Below are 19813 nucleotides of genomic sequence, written 5' to 3'. Positions count from 1 at the left end.
GGACTGACATTGCACCCTGTGCTCTTCTGTACTGTAGAAGAAACTTATGAGATGGTGTATCTTGGTCAAAAACTTGACATGTCATCAATAAAATGCAATGTTTCAATTAGCAATTGTTGGTTTTTTTATTTTGAACTGTTACAATTTTATTACATTTCAAACAAGTGGTAAGTTTCTTTTGCGTTTCAGTATACATTCGGTGCGGATTAATTGGTGGATGTTAAAGATCCCACAGTGTTCTTCGCGAAGAGTAGGCGAGTAATTGCTGGCACCATGGCCAGTTTTTGTTTTTCCAGATTCCTGCCCTAACCTGTGTTCTCCAAGTCCCAAGGGAATGAAGTGCAAAAGGGAATGAAGTAGTTGTAGTTGTTAGTAACATTGCAGATTCATTCTACTTCTGCTGGAAGTGCTGTGTTCAGATCAAAAGTGATGAAATACTTTATCTGGTGAAAACAATGGAAGTCGAAGATAGTGCATTTCCAAACCATTTTGTCGATTTTCTTTCACACATTTGTCTAAACATCTGTCAGAGTGATGTGCAAAAGAGCCATTTGCATACTCAGTATTCATGTTATCTAGAGTATGATATATATATATATATATATATATATATATATATATATATATATATATATATATATATATATATATATATATATATATATATATATATATAACAATTGTCAAACACTGACAAAGTAATGATGAAGTCCAAAACTGTAAGGAATGAAGGACAGGGGTCAAGTGTGTGTTTTTTGTTCATGTCTACATTTGTGTTCCTTCTCCTGCTTATTCTTTTGGCGTTTTGATTGTGCATACAAATCTGCTCATTGTTTATGTACACAATATACCAAGCCTTCAGTCTCCTTTGTGTGTTGCAAATGTCCTCTCCCAAGTTTGCTTGGTATAATGTGCAAATTTATCATGGCCATCATTGGTTATTGAATGATAATTGTTAATACATGCAAGATCGATATTGTGGAGTGGTGTGGCCTGGCCTTTGTTCCTTACAAGGCAGAGTCTAACCAGCACTGCAGATTGTAAGTGCTGTACAATATTCCTTATTTCCTTTTGGTTGGGGTGGGGATGGGAGGGTGGGGGATTTCAGGCTAACATCTGAAAGAGCATGGTTATTTTGATTGGGTCACAAAATTGGAACTATAATGTCTTCAGAGCCGCTGTCCAGGTTTCAGGTTGATTTTGATTGTGAGCTACTACAGTTACCCTGCGCGTGAAACACAAAAGCAGGGTTCATAAATTGGTTCACTCTCTGTCTACAGACATCAGTCTATGATTGAGGAACTACAGCAGGCCTGCCCCGAACGTGGGTTTTTGCATCGCGGTTTTCGCTCTGTCTCGGTTGAATCATTGTGGTAAAATGTGCGGATCGCAATCTGATGCCGAGGAATGCACAACCCCGCATCTTTGTCTCTGCAGGTTTTTGAATGATCCAAGGAATGATGAAGTAATGAATGATCCAAGGAAGGAAATATGAGGCAGAATGATTTTGTGGGTTTATTTATTTATTTTTAATTTTTTTTCCAAGCGAAAATATTTGTTTGTTTTGAAGTGAGGAGTGGGAAATAAGATAAAGTTGAGTAGCATGAAAGTGAACATTTGGGATAAAGCAGAATGATGCACATATCTTGAGAGGTTTTCACCAGTCTTCATGGAGAGGTGCTTGAAATTCAAGCACGAGATGGGCACTGTCCTGGCACCTTATACGGAGGTCTATATAGGGACATGCAGAACAGGGAAAAGCAGACAAAGATCACCTCCTTCACAAAGTCTGATGACCTGACTCCCCTAACCGAGGGGCATCGACATCATCATCATCATCATCATCAACAATTTTTACTAGTTTAGGCAAAAAAGTCGATACATTTTATAATTGGTTCCCCTTTCCCTATTTTTCCCATCAATTCTTAACTTTGTGCATCGTTGTTTTGCCCAGTGCGGGGTTTTTCAAGAACATAACCCTTGTGAAAGGGTTATGTTCTTGTATGCTGCTCATAACAAGACTGAAAGTATGCTGTACTTAATTTCAATTTAATGTTATATTTTGAACACTAAAACCGAATCGGAACACGAATCTGCAGTTTAGCAGTACTTTGCCTCTGAATTTGACAAATTGTACAGAATCGTATCACGAGTGTGCATGTGCACAGAGGAGTAAGGTAATTGTTTTACTCTGTCTGCCTGTCTGGAAAACGATTTTAAATCATTACAAACCAGAAACATTGTTTTTAGGGACGTCAAAGGACTCAAACAGGCAAGAATGCATTCAAACTAAATTTGGTGTTGTGTGTGTGTGTGTGTGTGTGTGTGTGTGTGTGTGTGTGTGTGTGTGTGTGTGTGTGTGTGTGTGTGTGTGTGTGTGTGTGTGTGTGTGTGTGTGTGTGTGTGTGTGAGACAGACAGACAGACACACCAGGCCAAATTTATCATATTTGGTGAAGATCCGGTTCCGAAGCCTGGTGTGTTAGGGTGGTGGCTTGGGATCCTCGGGGTCCAGAGTTCGAGCCCCACTGGCCACTGAATTAACATCAGGGGTTGACTCAGCCTGTCATCCTTCCGAGGTCGGCGAAATGAGTAGCAGTGTACTGTTAATTATCCCTACGTGTCGAAGGCTACTAAAAGGTTGGCGTCAAGAAGGGCATCCGGCCGTAAAAACATTACCACAAGAAAGGGTTCCATGATTGGAGCCCGCAAAAAGCTGACCCCTGTTCAAGGAAAAAGGCTTTAAAATGGTGTGATGATGGTGAAGATCCAGTTCCAGATATTAATTACTTTATTTATTTTTAATGATTCTTCACCAGTGAGAAATGGGGCCAAAAATGATAGAGTAAACCCTTAAATATCACGTTGGTTAGGTTCCTGGAAAATGCCGTGATGGTGGAAACCAAGGGCTAATGGAAAAGGGGGGTTTCGGTTCCTGGGCTTCAAGAAAATAGAGAGGAAGATCGATGGCAGCCAGAAAGAAACACATTACAATTACAATGATATAAACATGTAAAGTATATGTAAGGCATGTTAACATTGAAATGAACATGTTATTACAATAAATACAGTGTAAACTAGAAGGGTGCTCGGTAGAGCACATACCTGCGCCATGTAATGCCTGATCCAGTAGAACTTATCGGGCCCAATATTTTTTTGAGGTATCATGCTATGTACATCGTTTTTGGCCCCTTCTCTCAATGATGAAGAATCACTTTAATTATCAAAAAACTCTCGTTTCCAGATCTGGATTTGTATCTTCACCAAAATGGAATCGATTCTTCTTTGTCACACACACGCACACACGCACGCACGCACACACGCACACACGCACACACGCACACACCGCACACACCACACACCACACACACACACACACACACACACACACACACACACACACACACACACACACACACACACACACACACACACACACACACACACACACTATGTTCACCAAGTTTCATCTGAATCTATCACATTTTTGAGATATCCTGCACACAAACAAACAGCTGGGGTGAAAACATAACCTCCTTCCATCTTTGGGGGTGGAGGTAATTGAACAACACAAGAATTTAAACTTTTAAATGTATTGCAAAATGGCGAGGTGGGTGGGGTAAGAACATTACATACTCACAATGTACTCTCCAGTAAAACACAAGACTTAGCTCGGGATGATGCTGTTAAGGAGGAGGAATGGGAAGGGGGAGCGGGGAATGTGATTCAGCGATTGAAAAAACAGCATTCGCTTTACGACGAAATCGCTTGCAGTATTGGCACAATGGAAAAGGGTAACATGATCCTTCACCATACCTTGAACTCTATCTTCCGTGCTTGAAGAAGAAGGTACAAGGGGTGTGTGACATCCTCTTCCAGAATAATCCCATCTCATCAGTGTTAAAAACCTGCTCCGGCATAAATCCCTTTGCCTCAATTTTTTTCATGAGCTGCGGTTGCGAATGAAGCATGAGAACTGGGGTTCGAGAATGGGTGACGGAAATATAGGGTTTGGGAATAGTGGTTTGAGTATGGGTGTCGGAAAATAAGGGTTTGGGAATAAGGCTTGAATATGGAGTTGGAAATTGAAGGTTTGAGAATGAGGTTTGAAGGAAAATGAAGGTTTGGGAATGAGGAAGAGAACAATGGGGGAAGGTTCTACCGGCAATCATTGATCCCGTAATGGTGGCCCAAAGATGCTGCATTTTCACCTCAAGCCAACTGATCCAACAACTCTATATTTTTGCCCAATGTCATGAGCTTTCTCTGCTTTTTGGCATAACTTTGTCCATCACTTTATGTTTGGATGGCATTGAAAGCGGTGCATGAGAAACAACACAAGGTACGTAATGAAAGAGAATTGTATATGGGGTGCAAATGATGACTCATCACAGCTCATAAACCACGATTGGTTGATATGAAATCCCACATTAACGAAATTGAAACGCAATAGGTTGTCCACGATTGGACAAAATCCACGATATTTGAGGGTTTACTGTATCGCCCCATATTTCAAAACGTGGATGGATTATGACAAAACTTGGTGGATGAGTTGGATCGGTGACAAGAACCAGCCATTTAGGTTTTGGTTCAGGTGTGGATGCAGATCCAACCTATCAGTGGGTTACAAAACGTAAACCGGTCAGCCTGGCGGAGGTATGCGCTCTACCGAGTACCGTTATAGTCCTTGATGTCATGCCCTTTCTCATTGTTATTCCACACAACTATCCTGCAACACCTATAAAAGCCCCTCTCTACTTCTTACACCTTTTCTCCAACCCCCCGACTTCCTTTCCAAGCATGTCTTACTTTGCCTTCACCCTCTCCTTGTACTCTACACTCTACCATAATTGAATCTTAACACTTCTACCATGTGAAAATCGTCTGGCCCCTCAGCTTCTCTTCTCTTCTGCAAGTGCACACCAAACACCACAGGCTTGTGCTATGTTTTGGCATGCTCTCCTGCAATCACTTTTCAGTCCCCAATCCTGTTACAACTGTGGTTTTTATCTATAAATAGATCCAATTTTGTCTGATGGTGTCATCTCCTGTATGTAATCTTATGACTTTCCTGTTTCTGAAAGAACGAACTAGCCGAGACTAAACCACCAGCTATGGCTAAACCTCTGTCAGTTCTTTCTGCCAGTTCCACCAGAACCTGACCTTCCTCACTCCCTATCCATATCTACGGTACCAACACTCTTCTTCACCTGACTGCTTCTCCCACGTATGCTTTTGCGTCTCATGTGATGCATAGCAACACCTCCAGCATCGACTCATTTCTTAGGAGTGCGATAACTCTTGTGCGCTATCGCACTCTTAATTTTTTTTATCTTGCCAAAACGAAGTTTTTGCAAGATATGTTAGTCAGCTTGTATGTTTTTTGTTTGTTTGTTTGTCTGTAATCACGTATAAAAAAATTCTGCAGAGCACAGTTATCATTGGAAATTTTTGTAACTTCGCATATCAGAGGCCTATAGAGGTCCCTTTCAGCACACAAAATTTTGAAGGTCAAAGGTCAAGGTCACTTTGTCGCAAATCAGGGGAGTCGACAAAACCCTTATTTTTTGAGTAATTTTGATCGGATCGTCTTCAAACTTCATGGGAATTTAGTTCATGGTCTGGCGCTCAGCTGATTAATTTTTGGTGGCGATTGGCCTTGACCTTCATATGTTTTTTTTTTTTTGTCTGAAATCACGTATACATCACTGCAGAGCACCGTTATCATTGGAAATTTTTGTAACTTCGCAAATCAGAAGCCTATAGAGGTCCATTTCAGCGCATAAAATTTTGAAGGTCAACGGTCAAGGTCACTTTGTCGCAAATCAGGGGAGTCGACGAAACCCTTATTTTTTTGAGTAATTTTAATCGAATCGTCTCCAAACTTTATGGGAATGTAGTATATGGTCTGGCGCTCAGCTGATTATTTTTTGGTGGCGATTGGCCTTGACCTTCATGGTTAGCGCCTGAGGTCAAACACATATTTGACCCCAAGGTCAAATTTTCAAGTTTTAGGAACCATATCGTGTAGTACCTCAAATTGAACACCTCGATGAGTGCTTTCTAGATATGTCAAGCTTGAGACATTATGACGTCATTTGGTGACGTTATGAGGCAAACGCATATTTTTCATGGTTACTCTGTAGAACGATTCTCATTGGAATCTCTCGTTCCTCAAGGGAAGGCAGATATTCCTCAAGGAGTCGCTCCTGGTGGATAGCAGCTCTGTTCACCTCAGTGTGACCTTAAAGAAGTCACACGTGGTTACCTCTTGGCAAGATACGGCTCACCCTTCGGGTGACATTGGTTTATTTTTTTGTTGAGAAGCATTATTGATCGTGCATCTGGGAATGTTTGTAACAGTGTAGTGTTTATAACAACCTATTAAAATCATTTATCTTTGTCATGTTCACGTTATTTTGTTCTCCCCTTGCCAATGCCCTTATTCAAGTCACCCTCAACATAGAACTTCAACAGCTTTTCATGTTGCTTCTTAATGTCGTATATTGCGAAAGAACCAAAACTAAAATGGTTACGCAGGCTTCGCTCTGACTGACCCTTATCTATAGCTAATACAACCTGTTGCTTTGCTGACGGGGATATTAAGGGGGTGGGAGAAAGAGAGAGGGAGGGGAAGGAGAGCGAGGAGCAAGGAGGGAGGAGGGAAGGGAGAGAGGAGGGGTGTGGGAGCTTGGAAGGGGGAAGAGCGAAGGGGTGGGGAGTGACTTCACCAAACGTCACTATACACTCCAGGATGGTGTGAATTCCTTCCAATTACAGGTGAGAGATGTGGGTTGGTCTTTCTTTATTACTTATATATTGACTGCTTTTGACATTTGCACGTGGTACATACTTGGGAGCCTCATTGTTATGCATTGCTGTCTGCACTGTCGCTGATGATTCGCCAATAAGTAATGAAACTGGTCTGGCAGCTGAGGGGAGTGTTATGTAGCATTGGGATTCTCACATGTGTACTATTTGTGAATGTCTTTATAGCTGTGGAGGAGCTCTGGGAAGGGTTTGATGCGGCATAGTGCTTTACCTTGTGCAAGCCTTCTTGGTTGGGGTCTGAGGCCGCCATGTTTTTTGGCCTGCTCAACCATGCTTTGATTTGGAACAGGCCGCAACGATTTCTTCACAGTAAAGTTATTTTTTTTTTTTTTTTCACTTTCCTCACTCATATCGAATGCCTGTTCATCACAGCTACAAATAGTTGTGTACATCGCTTTTGTAAGTACTATAGTTTTCAAATTGGGAGCTTGGAGCGATTTCATGATGTGTGATCGAGGAGCGAGCGAGGAGTGATGTGATTTTCCACGATCTACTCTCACGGACTAATTAAAGTACATCATCAAAATATTTCGGTTTTGAGGATCGGATATTGTCCGGACCAAATAAGTGTTGAAATCTGTTGTGAAATCTGATAATTTAATGAAATAACGAGTCTTATAACTAAGCTGATGTACCTATTTACTTTAAGCAAGATAGACTATGTTCCCTCCTCATCCATACACAAGAAAAAGTGGAATTTCCAAAGCATTAAACTTATCTTTTTCTACTGTTTGGAGAATTATGTTGAGTGAACAAAAAAATTTCAGAACGTAACAAAATTAACCAGCTTCATTGAGCTCCATGATTGAATGCATTCACTGCTAGACCTCGTGCACTGTCCCCCGAGGGACTGCCTATCCATAGCGTCGGCCAGATCTGTGTCTATGTTCGGAGGTTTTGCGAGGTGCTCTTCAGGAAATCAAAGCAAATCTGGTGAAAAGGCGGACCTTTAAAAAAAAAAGAAGTTATAACGTTTGCATGGACCTTGAACCAATGTACCACGTGACGTGCACAGGCGAGCAGGCACAATTGCACATTTTCTGCAATGTTTATTTCACGGGCGAGTGAACTTTGCGATGTCTCCAGGGTTGTTCTGCATTAAGCTGCAACTCTTTTGTGGATGAAGTCATTTTATTTCATTCATTCATTTTATTTCAACTACTGTGTGTGCCATAAAGGCAGGCTTTAATGTTATCGGGACACTTTACGGTATGCAGCGACAGCCTGGCCAACCGTTCCTTATCAACCATTTAATTAGAGTGCTGGCCCGAGTGCTTAAGCCACTTTCTGAGCACCCATTGTCGACTGGCACTGCGCGATATCGTTCTGAGCGAATCGTTCACACTCTGCGGTTGCTTTTGCCGCACGTCATTCAGAGCGAGCGGTTCGTGCTCCGTCGCCCTGAGCAAGCGGGGGTGGGAGTAAACAGGGGAAGGGGTGGGAGGAGGGAGGAGTGGGAGTGGGAAGAGTGAGGGGAATGGGTGGGGGGGGGAGAGGGTGTAGGAGGGAGTGAGTGAGAGGGGGATTGATGGGTTGGGAACAGGTAGGGAAAGGGTGCAGTTGGGAGGAGGGAGGGCAAACGGTGGGGTGAAAGGAGGGATGGGGTGGGGTGAGAGGAGGGATGGGGTGGGTTGTGAGGAGGGATGGAAAGTTAACACATTACATTGGTTAGTTGTGCCTGCTATTTGTGATCTTTTATGATGTCCTTAAAAACAGCGTTTCCTTTTTGGAATTACTGTATTTTCAATTTTGTTTCACTTCGAGGCAGTCAGACAGTTAAAATATTATCTCATCTCTCCGTGCATGTGCAATCGGGCCATATTCAGACTAAGTTCTGTTAAACGGCATGTTTGTTTTCCAATTCATGTTCCAATTGTTCTTCAACATATAACATTTAATTTAACTAAATTCCTTGATCATAAACTGACTTTTGTAGATGGACGGACCGACATGAACCAATGAGTTAACTCCGCTTTTCGCTTCGTATGTGCGTGGTAATAATGACGCCTAGTTTTCCCATTCTGATAATTTATACTGTCAAACGTTTGAAAAGCTTTCACCCTTGTTTCATCAAGGAAAAGTAAAAAGATTTAGGAAAACCCCAAATTATCGTGACATTCATTTAGTTCAGAAGGTACCATTTACATATAAGCAATCTGCAGGTAACCCAACCCCACTCAGGATTGATGCCACTTTACAAAGTTTACCGGAATAATCGAGTAAATAAATAAATTGTAATACATCACCTGCGGCCAACAAATTCGATACCACTTTCATGTGACGTTATAGATGTTTCTCCATCTCCAACAGAGACTGCTCTATCTATCATCACAGTTCATGAAGATTTCATCTGTTGAGGACTCTCCTATCGAGAAGTCCTCTGAGGATTTAACTTGGAGTTCTCGTGTTTCATTTATTGTTATTTTGAAAAACGTTAACCTTGACTATTCTAATGCTGAATCCCTGTCAGCAGGAAATGGTGACTCCTTGTTGCTGTTCCCAGTTTAACACGATGGAGGGCCTCTTGTTTTATTATCTTGCCAAAACGAAGTTTTTGCAAGATATGTTAGTCAGCTTGTATGTTTTTTTTTGTTTGTTTGTTTGTTTGTTTGTTTGTCTGTAATCACGTATAAAAAATTCTGAAGAGCACAGTTATCATTGGAAATTTTTGTAACTTCGCATATCAGAGGCCTATAGAGGCCCTTTCAGTGCACAAAATTTTGAAGGTCAAAGGTCAAGGTCACTTTGTCGCAAATCAGGGAAGTCGACGAAACCATTATTTTTGAGTAATTTTGATCGGATCGTCTTCAAACTTCATGGGAATATAGTTCATGGTCTGGCGCTCAGCTGATTAATTTTTGGTGGCGATTGGCCTTGACCTTCATGGTTAGCGCCTAAGGTCAAACATATTTGACCCCAAGGTCAAATTTTCAAGTTTTAGGAACCATATCGTGTAGTACCTCAAATTGAACACCTCGATGAGTGCTTTCTAGATATGTCAAGCTTGAGACATTATGACGTCATTTGGTGACGTTATGAGGCAAACGCATATTTTTCATGGTTACTCTGTAGAACGATTCTCATTGGAATCTCTCGTTCCTCAAGGGAAGGCAGATATTCCTCAAGGAGTCGCTCCTGGTGGATAGCAGCTCTGTTCACCTCAGTGTGACCTTAAAGAAGTCACACGTGGTCACCTTTTGGCAAGATACGGGTCACCCTGCGGGTGACATTGGTTTATTTTTATTTTTAGCATTTTCTGAGGCTCGTAGTGGAGCTGCAATACACACACACACGGACATACAGAGGAATATACGTGAAGTTGATGTACTTCAGCAGGCCCCAATATCACCACACCATTGGAGGTAGATACTACCGTTACGATTGAGGGAATCAATACCACTGATGCTGTTTCTTTTTCAGAAAATCCATCAAGCTGGTGCTGCTGCGGCACAAAGTGATGTTCCTAAAGTGAGACAGCATGTGAATGTGGCAAGTGTAGATCTGTATCAGTATTTATTGAACATCCAATACTGTGAAACCCTGTGTGACGAGTCAATACACGACTTTCAAAATGACGTATGCTAAACGAGGCCTTTTACGCACGCGCTGTGTGTGCGTTTTCAGTGACTCAGCTCACTTTTAACCTGCTACTGCAAGTACAAAATCTGTAATTCAAATAATAATCATTTTCAGCATTTAGACAAAGGAGTGGAAATTTCAAGGTGGTTAACCATATTGTTGTGTTTGTGGGGGTTGATTAAGGAATTTCAGAGTCAAGGTCGGATTGTATCGAGTAGCATGGTCCATGGATGAACAGGAGACATTTTGATGTAAATTAAGTAGGGAAAACTGTCATCTTAGTTGTTACATGTCACTGCATGTGGGGTGGTGCTGTATTAATTAGGTAGGGTTTAAGGATAATTTCTCCCAGTATGTGATTGCCCCCTGTGACCTTTTACTATGTTTTTGCATTTACAAGACCGGAGATAAAAAGGAATCGCGTCCTTCAAACAACAACAACCGAGCCAAACGTTTCAAGGCAAAAAAAGAACTCCCCTCCAGGAATGACAACGAGCAAACCACGCCCTTGGAATGGATGATGGATGGGCGTGATGTCAGAAGATTTGGGGGGGGGGTGGAGAAGAGAGGTGTGTGAGGTACGTGATTGGAGACTGAGGATCTGGCTCGCTGGCTTCCCCTCGGCACAGTGAAGAAGGCTGCATGATTCTCGTGTTCATGCTGAGGCGAATTTGTTCGCACACTGAGCAAGATGCTCGCCATTGACTGTTCGGCTGGGTCGTGTAAGACTGCGCCTCGGAGCCTCATGTTGTGCCATCAGAGAAGAAGGCGGTGCCATTTTGCTGAGGAGAGGCGTCGGCAAGTGCGATTGTGAAAAGAAGCTGCACAGCAGTTTTTGAGCCCTGGTGTTGAATATCACCGCCCAAGTTGCCTCCTGTACATTTCCCGCCCAAGAGAGCGGCTTGGCGCCATTTTGCGGACTTCCCACGCAGGACGATGTGTTTTCAATCGTCTAGCTCTAAAAGATCACTTCTGGACCCAAAGCTAAGTGCCAGAATAAAGGAGGGGTTTTTCTTTTGTCTTATCTTTTCCCGTTGTCCGTTTTTGTAACTGTGTGTGGAGGTTCCTCAAATAAGAATTTAGGTAACCTCATGTTTCATTATTTCCATTATAAATATTTGATTTTCTGTTCATTAAACCCCTATTTATTTAGATTGCTTGTGTCTGTATATTTGTTGTGGGTTTGAGTATAAACCCTTGTCCTTCGTCCTGGTGCGTGCCTTTGCCACCCTCCCATCCCGCGTGCACCGTCATCTCCAAGGATCACATGTCTGCCTCCAAGGTAGAACTGTTCGGCTATCCATCCAGGTTGGTTTTAACCTGTGTGGACACAACAATATAATTGTTCTGTTTTCAAAATGTTTAACTATACGCAAATCGGACTCCGAAATGTAGGAAATGAGAGAAATATCCTTGGATGAAAGTTGTCAAGTTTGTACCATATCCTGTTTGTATATGCGAGCTGTGGCAGTGGATATAACATGCACACGCACGCGCACACACACGCTTCTCCTTTTACTAATAGATGCAAAAATCTTGTATGATAATATTTCTCTTGCAACACCAGAAACAAACAAAAAATATGTATTTATAATGGCCCTCACAGCTCCCACTCCCTTCAACCCCCCTCCCCCTCACCTCCTCTCAAACATGATTAGTAGAAAGTATTGTCTTTTCAAACTTACCCTTCACATTCACAAGTCCCAGATATGAACTTCCCATCGGTGTTAAGGAACACGCAAACCACATACAGTCTCCCGATGCGAAGCCTACTTGAATGTGGGGAATGACTGCATCGTCTTTCCATTTGCAGGCTCCATTAAATAAATCACCAAGCCTGCCATGTTCACACGAAGTATTCCTGCAAGGTTCAAAGTCCACTCACAAACAGGAATGATCAAGGTAAAATGTGCCGTCCACAGGCCTTGCATGGGCCCATATCACCTGGAGATTTTACAATACGGGCTGCAGGATATCAACTTTTTGGGTGAGTTGATCAGAAAGTTCTCCAAATCTTTAATTGTGGAGAGGTACATCCTTTTCGATAAAGTACTTTTCCAAGTATTATCGGCTTCTTTTCGAAGCTTTGTGAACCATTTTAGGTAATGATCCTTCCTTATCTGGCACACACGATATACTGTTGTAGGGCCGGGTATCGGTGGCGAGCACGACCGCTCGAGGGAGCAGGAGAGTCGGCTCCACCGAACACACCAGAATTTCGGTTGTGACCCTCGGATAAGTCCGAAAGGCATGGGTCCCTTTCAGGACCATGAATTGCCAATAATTTGACCGCGTAGGGTAGGGTTAATTGCCAAACTTCAATATACCTAAGTACCCACGTGGCAAAGCTACCGGGGAATTCACACCCTCGACAGACCTCGAGCGGGACGAGCCGTTACCGTGCCCGAACCGTGTGTAACCCGAGCGGATGGTTACCGAGGCCCGTTGGTCCAAATGAACAATTTACTGCTTCGCTATTTCTCAAAACGCACCGTGCTAAACCAATAAAAGAAATGACAGAGAACGAGCTGGGACATTCAACAAGAGGGGAAATTTATTTACAATAATCTGGGGACGAGAGGAGCACGTAAGGGCAGAGTTATCCGAATAAAGAAGGGTATCAAATGTACAAGCAAAGGAAAACACTTATACAATCCTACTTACAGATGGGGCCCACGGACACACACACAAATACCCCAGAAAGACATGGACCTCAAGGTCTTTATTGCCCCTTCAGCTCGGGAGAGAAGACGAGCTGAGGGAAGAGAACGTGGCTGGTTACCTGGCCACGTTCACGCGCTGGATGACCGCACCTTCTCGGAGCACCAGGCGCCAAAGAACGGATCAGGGTAGCCGAACCCAGAGGAGGCGAGACGAGGTGATCTCCCGTGATGAGATGGTCGATCGCTTGTTGTAATGCGCCAGACGAGACGCCTGGGATGCAGTCAGCCGCAGACCCAGACAGCAGATCGCTCGAGCAGACGGGACACAATCATCAAAGTCTTTCCCATCGTTTTTCAGGGTGGGTCCGCTCCCCTGTCGCCTGCTTCCATTGGGTGGACGGCGTGTTGCAGCTCCACCTTCTTGAGAAGGACTGCCCCGGCTTTGGTCCGTGCGTCACCCATTGGGCGGAAAATGACGCATACCCTTATTTGGCGCGAAGCCAGAACGAAGCGCTCCGTGCCCATATTTTGGCCCAACCAGAGCGAAACGCTTCGTGACCATATTTGGTGCGAAATCCACACCGCCTGGGGCATGGAATTCCGTCCACGCCCACATGCCGGCAAGCGCGCGAAAAGCATGGACAATGCCACGAGCAGAGGGTTGTTGTTGGAGTAAAAATCCTATCGATAAAATAACTTCGTAGCGCACGTACACTTAATTCCCATTAGACATAGGGGAAAGGGAGCTATCGATTTATGAGCTACGGGGACCTGAATGTTGAGTGCTGATGGCTGCTAGATTCATAACAATACGTTCCCTGCCCCGATGACCATTGTTGCTTGGGGTGTCTGCATATGCGTGCCGAGCATTCTGGAGTCAATTACGTCATTTTGAAAGTCCCATTCTAAAACTGGCTCTGATCTGGAAGAGGCTAACAGGAAGATTGAAACAGTGGGAAATCTGGCTTGTCTTGCCCTACCTCATCTAAATAAATCAAACATATATATTTATATATATTTATTTATATATATATATATATATATATATATATATATATATATATATATATATTTATACTGTACATATATATTTATATATATTTATACTGTACATATATATTTATATAGATATGTTCAGGCTATTGTTCGTTAGCCTGATTTATTTCCCTGGGCCAAGTGTATCGTTTTTTTTGTTTTTTTATTTTTTATTTTTTTCCATCAGTGACATCACGCCTTCAGACCACCTTGATCTGAATGGCCCCTTTACATGGAGAAACAGTATATTTTGAGCTCAGATTCCGATGCTGATTCCACCATCATCAGCAACTCTGGAAGTTTCCAGTATGTTGAAAATTTGAAGGAATGGTTGGAGACAAAATTGGTGATGGAATCGCTTTCGGGGTAGTTGTGGAGCCGTATTGTTGAGCCTTACACAAGAGATTCAGAGGAAGAAGACGGAAGTGCGAGTGAAGATGAAAACGTTGCTCGCATGTTCACTACAGATTGGTTGATTTTGTTTTTTCGTTCAATTCATGGGTTATAAGAGAGGGATTTTGCATTGATAAATCAATTGTATTATTGCGAATCTGGAACCTTGTGCACACAGACATTCAGGTTCCCGTAGCTCAGTTATATCGATAAGTAAATGTGGATAGATATCTCCCTTGTCCCGTGTCTAGTGGGTGATTAAATGTACATGCGCTGCGAAGTTATTTTGATAGTCAGGGTTTCCTTTTTTTTTACAACACCAACGAAAACCCTCTGCTCCCGGCATTCTCTGCGCGCTCGCTTGGGCACTCCAAGTCATGAAATGTGACATGCCCCACCCACCGATTCGCTTGGCGGCGCGCCGAGTAGGAGAAAGGTCTGGTCTCACCCATCGGCTCGCTTGGGCACTCCAAGTCATGGAATGCGACATGCCCCACCCACCGATTCGCTTGGCGGCGCACCGAGTAGGGGAAAGATCAGGCCCCACCCACGGCGAACGGGCCACACCTGAGCGAGCCACGCCCGAGAGGTATAAAAAGGGAACAGAGAGCACATTGGTTGGGGTTGGTTGGTTGAATCTACTTGAGCGGGTTGCGATGGATTGGTGCCTCGTCTTCATGAGCGCGTGTTCTGGAGCGCCTGAGGGTCCGCCGGAGCTCGGGAGGCTGATCGCGTCCCCGGTGTCTGGATTTGGCTCTCCTCTCGCTGGTGCCCGGTTCGACTCAGCGCGAAGACCACAAGAGGTGGACAGGTCCGAGGCAGAATCTGGTCTTCAGCTCGCCCTTTCCCTCCGAGCTGGAGGCCTCAATAAAGACCACTGTGTGTGTGTGTGTGTGTGTGTGTGTGTGTGTGTGTGTGTGTGTGTGTGTGTGTGTGTGTGTGTGTGTGTGTGTGTGTGTGTGTGTGTGTGTGTGTGTGTGTGTGTGTGTGTGTGTGTGTGTGTGTGTGTGTGTGTGTGGCATTCCAGTAAGTAGAAATTGTATAAGTGTCTTGCTGTACATACGTGCCTAATATTCGGATGACTGCTTCTTACATGCCCCCCTGCTCCATTATAAATAAATCCATGTGTTAAATGTATTGGTTCATTTTTGTCTTTCTTTAATTGGTTTAACATGGTGCGTGTTGGAGAATTTCCCAAACTGTTGCCGCTGTAAAGGGACATTTGGACCGACGAAAGCTCGGTGACCGTCCGCTCAGGTCGCACGTGGTTTGAGTACGCTAGCATCTCGTTCCGTACGAGCATCGTCGAGGGTGAATTTCCCCAGTAGTTGGGCGATGTGGGTATTTAGGTAAATTGAAATTGGCAATCGACCCTACCCCACTTGCTTGATCTATTGGCGAACTTCAGTCCGATAAGGGACCCGTCGGCTCCGGAGTTATCCGGGGTAACGACCTATAAATTCCAGGTGATCGGTGGAGTCGACCCTGCAGCTCCATCTAGCGGTCGTGCTCGTCGCCGATACCCGGCCCCGCAACAGTATTACTCGAGCAAAAATACCCGTCATCACCTGACAGCCGACACCGCCCAGGCACACTCGGACACCGTGGACAAAATTGGCGACAATGCTTTGTCCCACCATCTCAGGCTGACCATGTGTTTTGTATGTTCCAGGATCATCCCGTTTCATACTTTCCCCGGATTCCATTTGTGTCCATGTCTGTGCCATGTCCCACTATCGTGTCCATGAGGTGTCGATGTACCACCCCAGTGGAGGGGGGAGCGAGGGTGTGTGGTGGTTGTGAGTATTGTGCAAGGATGTTGGAAGGTGTGTGTGGGATGGTGGTGGGTATTGTGGGGGTGATGGTTGGGGCATTGTGGGGGGGATGGTGGCTGGAGGTTGTGGGATGGTAGTGGGTAATGTGAGGGTGATTGGGGATTGTGTTGTGGGAGGGGTGGTGCTGGCGGTCGGGGGTAAGGGAGGAGAGACCCTGAATGAAATTTTAGCATCGTGGGTCGGTCAAATCCTCTCAGAGGAGTAGATCACACTTACATGCTTTCTCTCCACTATAAATAGATTGGAGATTGTGGTAAACAGATGTACAAAAAAAAGCTCTGTAAAATATACCGAGCATAAAAGTGAACATTTTGTAAGTCCCATCCACATGTGGGTATTTTGGACAAACCTCGTCCAATTTCTGGCAACCCTCGGATCTTTCAGCCATTGGTGCAGCGTGAAACCATCTCGGTTTGTATTGCTATACAAGCACGAAGGATGCAGCGACTCGGTATATTTATTTATATTCGAAAATTATTCGCCGTTTGAGTACAATCATACCACGATGTGACCCATACATAGTACGGATATGGTGGTCGACTTCCTGTTGCGACGTCTGCTAATTTGTGCATAAGAACAAGATTTTGAGTTTTAATTAAAAAAATTAGCCACTTCACAATTTGGAAATTGGATAAAGATTCATTATACCTATTTTGTAAGGTATCAAGGGATAGATTAGAGTCGAGGTGGAATGAGCATTTGGGTTCCCCTTTGAGCCACACTACCACAATTATATTTATATATATATATATATATATATATATATATATATATATATATATATATATATATATATATATATATATATATATATATATATATATATATATATATATATATATATATAGATATATGATTGTTAAAGCTAAACACTCTCAATTAATGATTCCTTTTTGGTCTCATTTATTTTGAAGCCATTACGTTTCTTCATTGTTAGTTTTAAGATCAGGGCAGTAAATGCACGGTTCATCTGCCGGCATTAGTTTGTGGATGCTCTGTAATCCAGAGTATGTTGCATCATACCGGAGATATCAACGGTGGTGCGAGTTTGGAATGTAACATTCAGGTTAAAGATTTGACACTGCGTTTGCATCTGGACATTTTGTTTATGCATGAGACTCGTGCAGATATGAACTCACGAGCTCAATGGAGAAGGCGTATGAAGGGTCAGTGATTCTTCAGCGATGTAAATTATTTCACTTCTGGAGTCGCCTTCTTTCGCTTCTTCATGAGCGCTCTCCCAAGTTCAACAGAACAAAATATTTCGGCTTGTCTTTAATTCACTGCTAATAATCAATTTTTTGCCTCCTTAAACACTTGTGCTCTTAATGAGAATGTGGAAAAGTGTAATTTCTTTCGAAAGCAAGAAGATTTCTTTTGTGCAGTTGACTTCAATTGCTGTTTGTTTGTTTTTTGAATGAGTGGTGAGTGGTGATTTTAAACTTCACTCTTGACTCTGTTTTCGACATAAATAGTGCGGAGCCGCATCCTAGGTCTGTCAAACCTTTCGAGAAATTAACTTGAAAAACGGGATTAATTGATGTTTGGCGTATTCAGCAGGCAGCTTCCTTCAGTTTACTTGGTCGAGGTTTGTGTCTCAGATGCACACATGAGCCAGGTAAGACAGAATTTGTCAATCTGTCCTATTAGAAAGGTGTGTGTGTGTGTGTGTGTGTGTGTGTGTGTATGCGTGCGTGCACCATCATTTTTCTTGGAGATGGTTGAACGGACCGTCAAGCTGTTGGAGGTTCATCAGTGTGTGCCGGGGAGTGTGTAAGGCCAAAATAAATTTGAAATTTTTAAAGGGTGCGGGGGGGAAACTTGGAATGTTTTTTTATTTTATTTTAATCGCTCTATCATGACCAAGTCTTTGTAGCTTATGTGAAAGATATTATTTAATGGTCCCCAACCCCATTCTTTAGTTGGTGTATGGAAGTGTTTTCAGCCCCCACAAAAAAAAATTATTAAAAAAAATCAAATTTGATATATTAAAAATGCCAACAGGATTAGAACAGCACCGAGCAATGCCCGGTTCCCTGCTAGTGCTTGATAAATAAGATACTGAAATCTGATACAGTACCTTCCTTTATTTTTTTCCTCTGCTCATCTGGTTGTGACACTTTTAAACTTGCGCTGGAGCACCATGGTAGCTCTTGTTGGAAGTGTAACCTCATTCTGCTTGAGAACACTTTTTTTTTTTAGGTTATTTCTCCAAAATAAGCTCATAGAATGGGTCCTGGTCTGGCCGTCCATCTGTAAGTCCATTAACATTTGACTAAAACATCTTCTCCCTCAAACGACCTGACTTGTGGACCAAATTTGGTTTGATGCATCAGGACAGCAAGGTCTCATGGGGTTGTGGTCCCCATCCAGATGCGCCCCTACAAAGAGAGTTTAATGGGGGGTTTTCTTGTGTCGTTTACTTTTTCTTGTGTTTTATTTTCTTGGTTGACATTTACTTTGTATCAGGACAGTAAGATCACCCCACCTGTTGGGGAAATAACCATCGTTCCCCTACAGGGCTACCTTTTTAATGAAGCTTTCAATTTATTTTGGAATGGCCTAAAATAAAGAAAGATAAAATTAAATAACTTTAGACTGTGGTGGGACTATGCAAAGGCACAGATCACACGCTTGCTCGCAGTTCAAGCATTTCTTGTCTTTCAGTGTCAAAGGAGTGAGGCATGTTCCAGTAAAATAAATAATGAGGTTACAATCGGATGTGGCAAGTAATCTGAGCATACAAAACAATTCTTTGTTGCTCTGAAAAAAAAACAAGTTTTAATGATGTGGTTGATTATCAAACGAAAGGTGCAGTGTTCCGACTATGGGTGGATCAATATACACTACATGGCCAAAAGTATGTGAACACCTGCTCATCCAACATCTCATTCCAAAATCCTGGGCAATAATATGGAGTTGGTCCCCCCTTTCCTGCTCTAACAGCCTCCACTGTTCTGGGAAGGCTTTCCACTGGATGTTGGAACATTGCTGGAGGATTTGCTTCCATTCAGCCACAAGAACATGAGTGAGGTCGGGCACTGATGTTGAGTGATTAGGTCCTGCTCGCAGTCAGCGTTCCAATTCAACCCAAAGATGTTCGATGCGGCTGAGGTCATTGCTCTGTGCAGGCCAGTCAAGTTCTTCCACACCAATATCGACAAACCATTTCTGTATGGACCTCGCTTTGTGCATGGGGGTATTGTCATGCTGAAACAGGAAAGGGCCTTCCCCAAACTGGTGCTTCAAAGTTGGAAGCACAGAATCATCTGGAATGTTATTGTATGCTGTGGTCTTAAGATTTCCCTTCACTGGAACGAAGGGGCCGAGCCCGAACCATGAAAAACAGCCCCAGACCATTATTCCTCCTCCACCAAACTTTACAGTTGGCACTATGCATTCAGGTAGGTAGCATTCTTCTGGCATCTGCCAAACCCAGATTCGTTCGTCGAACTGCCAGATGGTGAAGCGCAATTCA

The 19813-nt window shown here is 43.2% G+C and overlaps 1 protein-coding gene across 2 annotated transcripts in view; it reads left to right on the top strand.

Moving 5' to 3' along the window:
- Window positions 1-19813, top strand: part of LOC147015259 (guanine nucleotide-binding protein subunit alpha-11) — a 664748-nt gene that overhangs the window by 46084 nt on the left and 598851 nt on the right. Inside the window, exon 1 of one of the 2 annotated variants that reach the window (XM_085849845.1) lies at window positions 12251-12396. The exons of the other annotated variant lie outside the window; for it this stretch is intronic. Coding sequence (XP_085705971.1) covers window positions 12252-12396 — 145 coding nt within the window. The 5' untranslated portion in view covers window position 12251. Of the gene's footprint in view, window positions 1-12250; window positions 12397-19813 lie in introns of those variants that run through there. 2 annotated transcript variants of the gene reach the window in all.

The sequence above is a fragment of the Eptatretus burgeri genome, chromosome 12, assembly GCF_056783735.1.
Source record: "Eptatretus burgeri isolate ZD-2024b chromosome 12, Ebu_testis_v1, whole genome shotgun sequence".
Taxonomy (NCBI): domain Eukaryota; kingdom Metazoa; phylum Chordata; class Myxini; order Myxiniformes; family Myxinidae; genus Eptatretus; species Eptatretus burgeri.
This window is presented reverse-complemented; position numbering and strand designations above follow the sequence as displayed.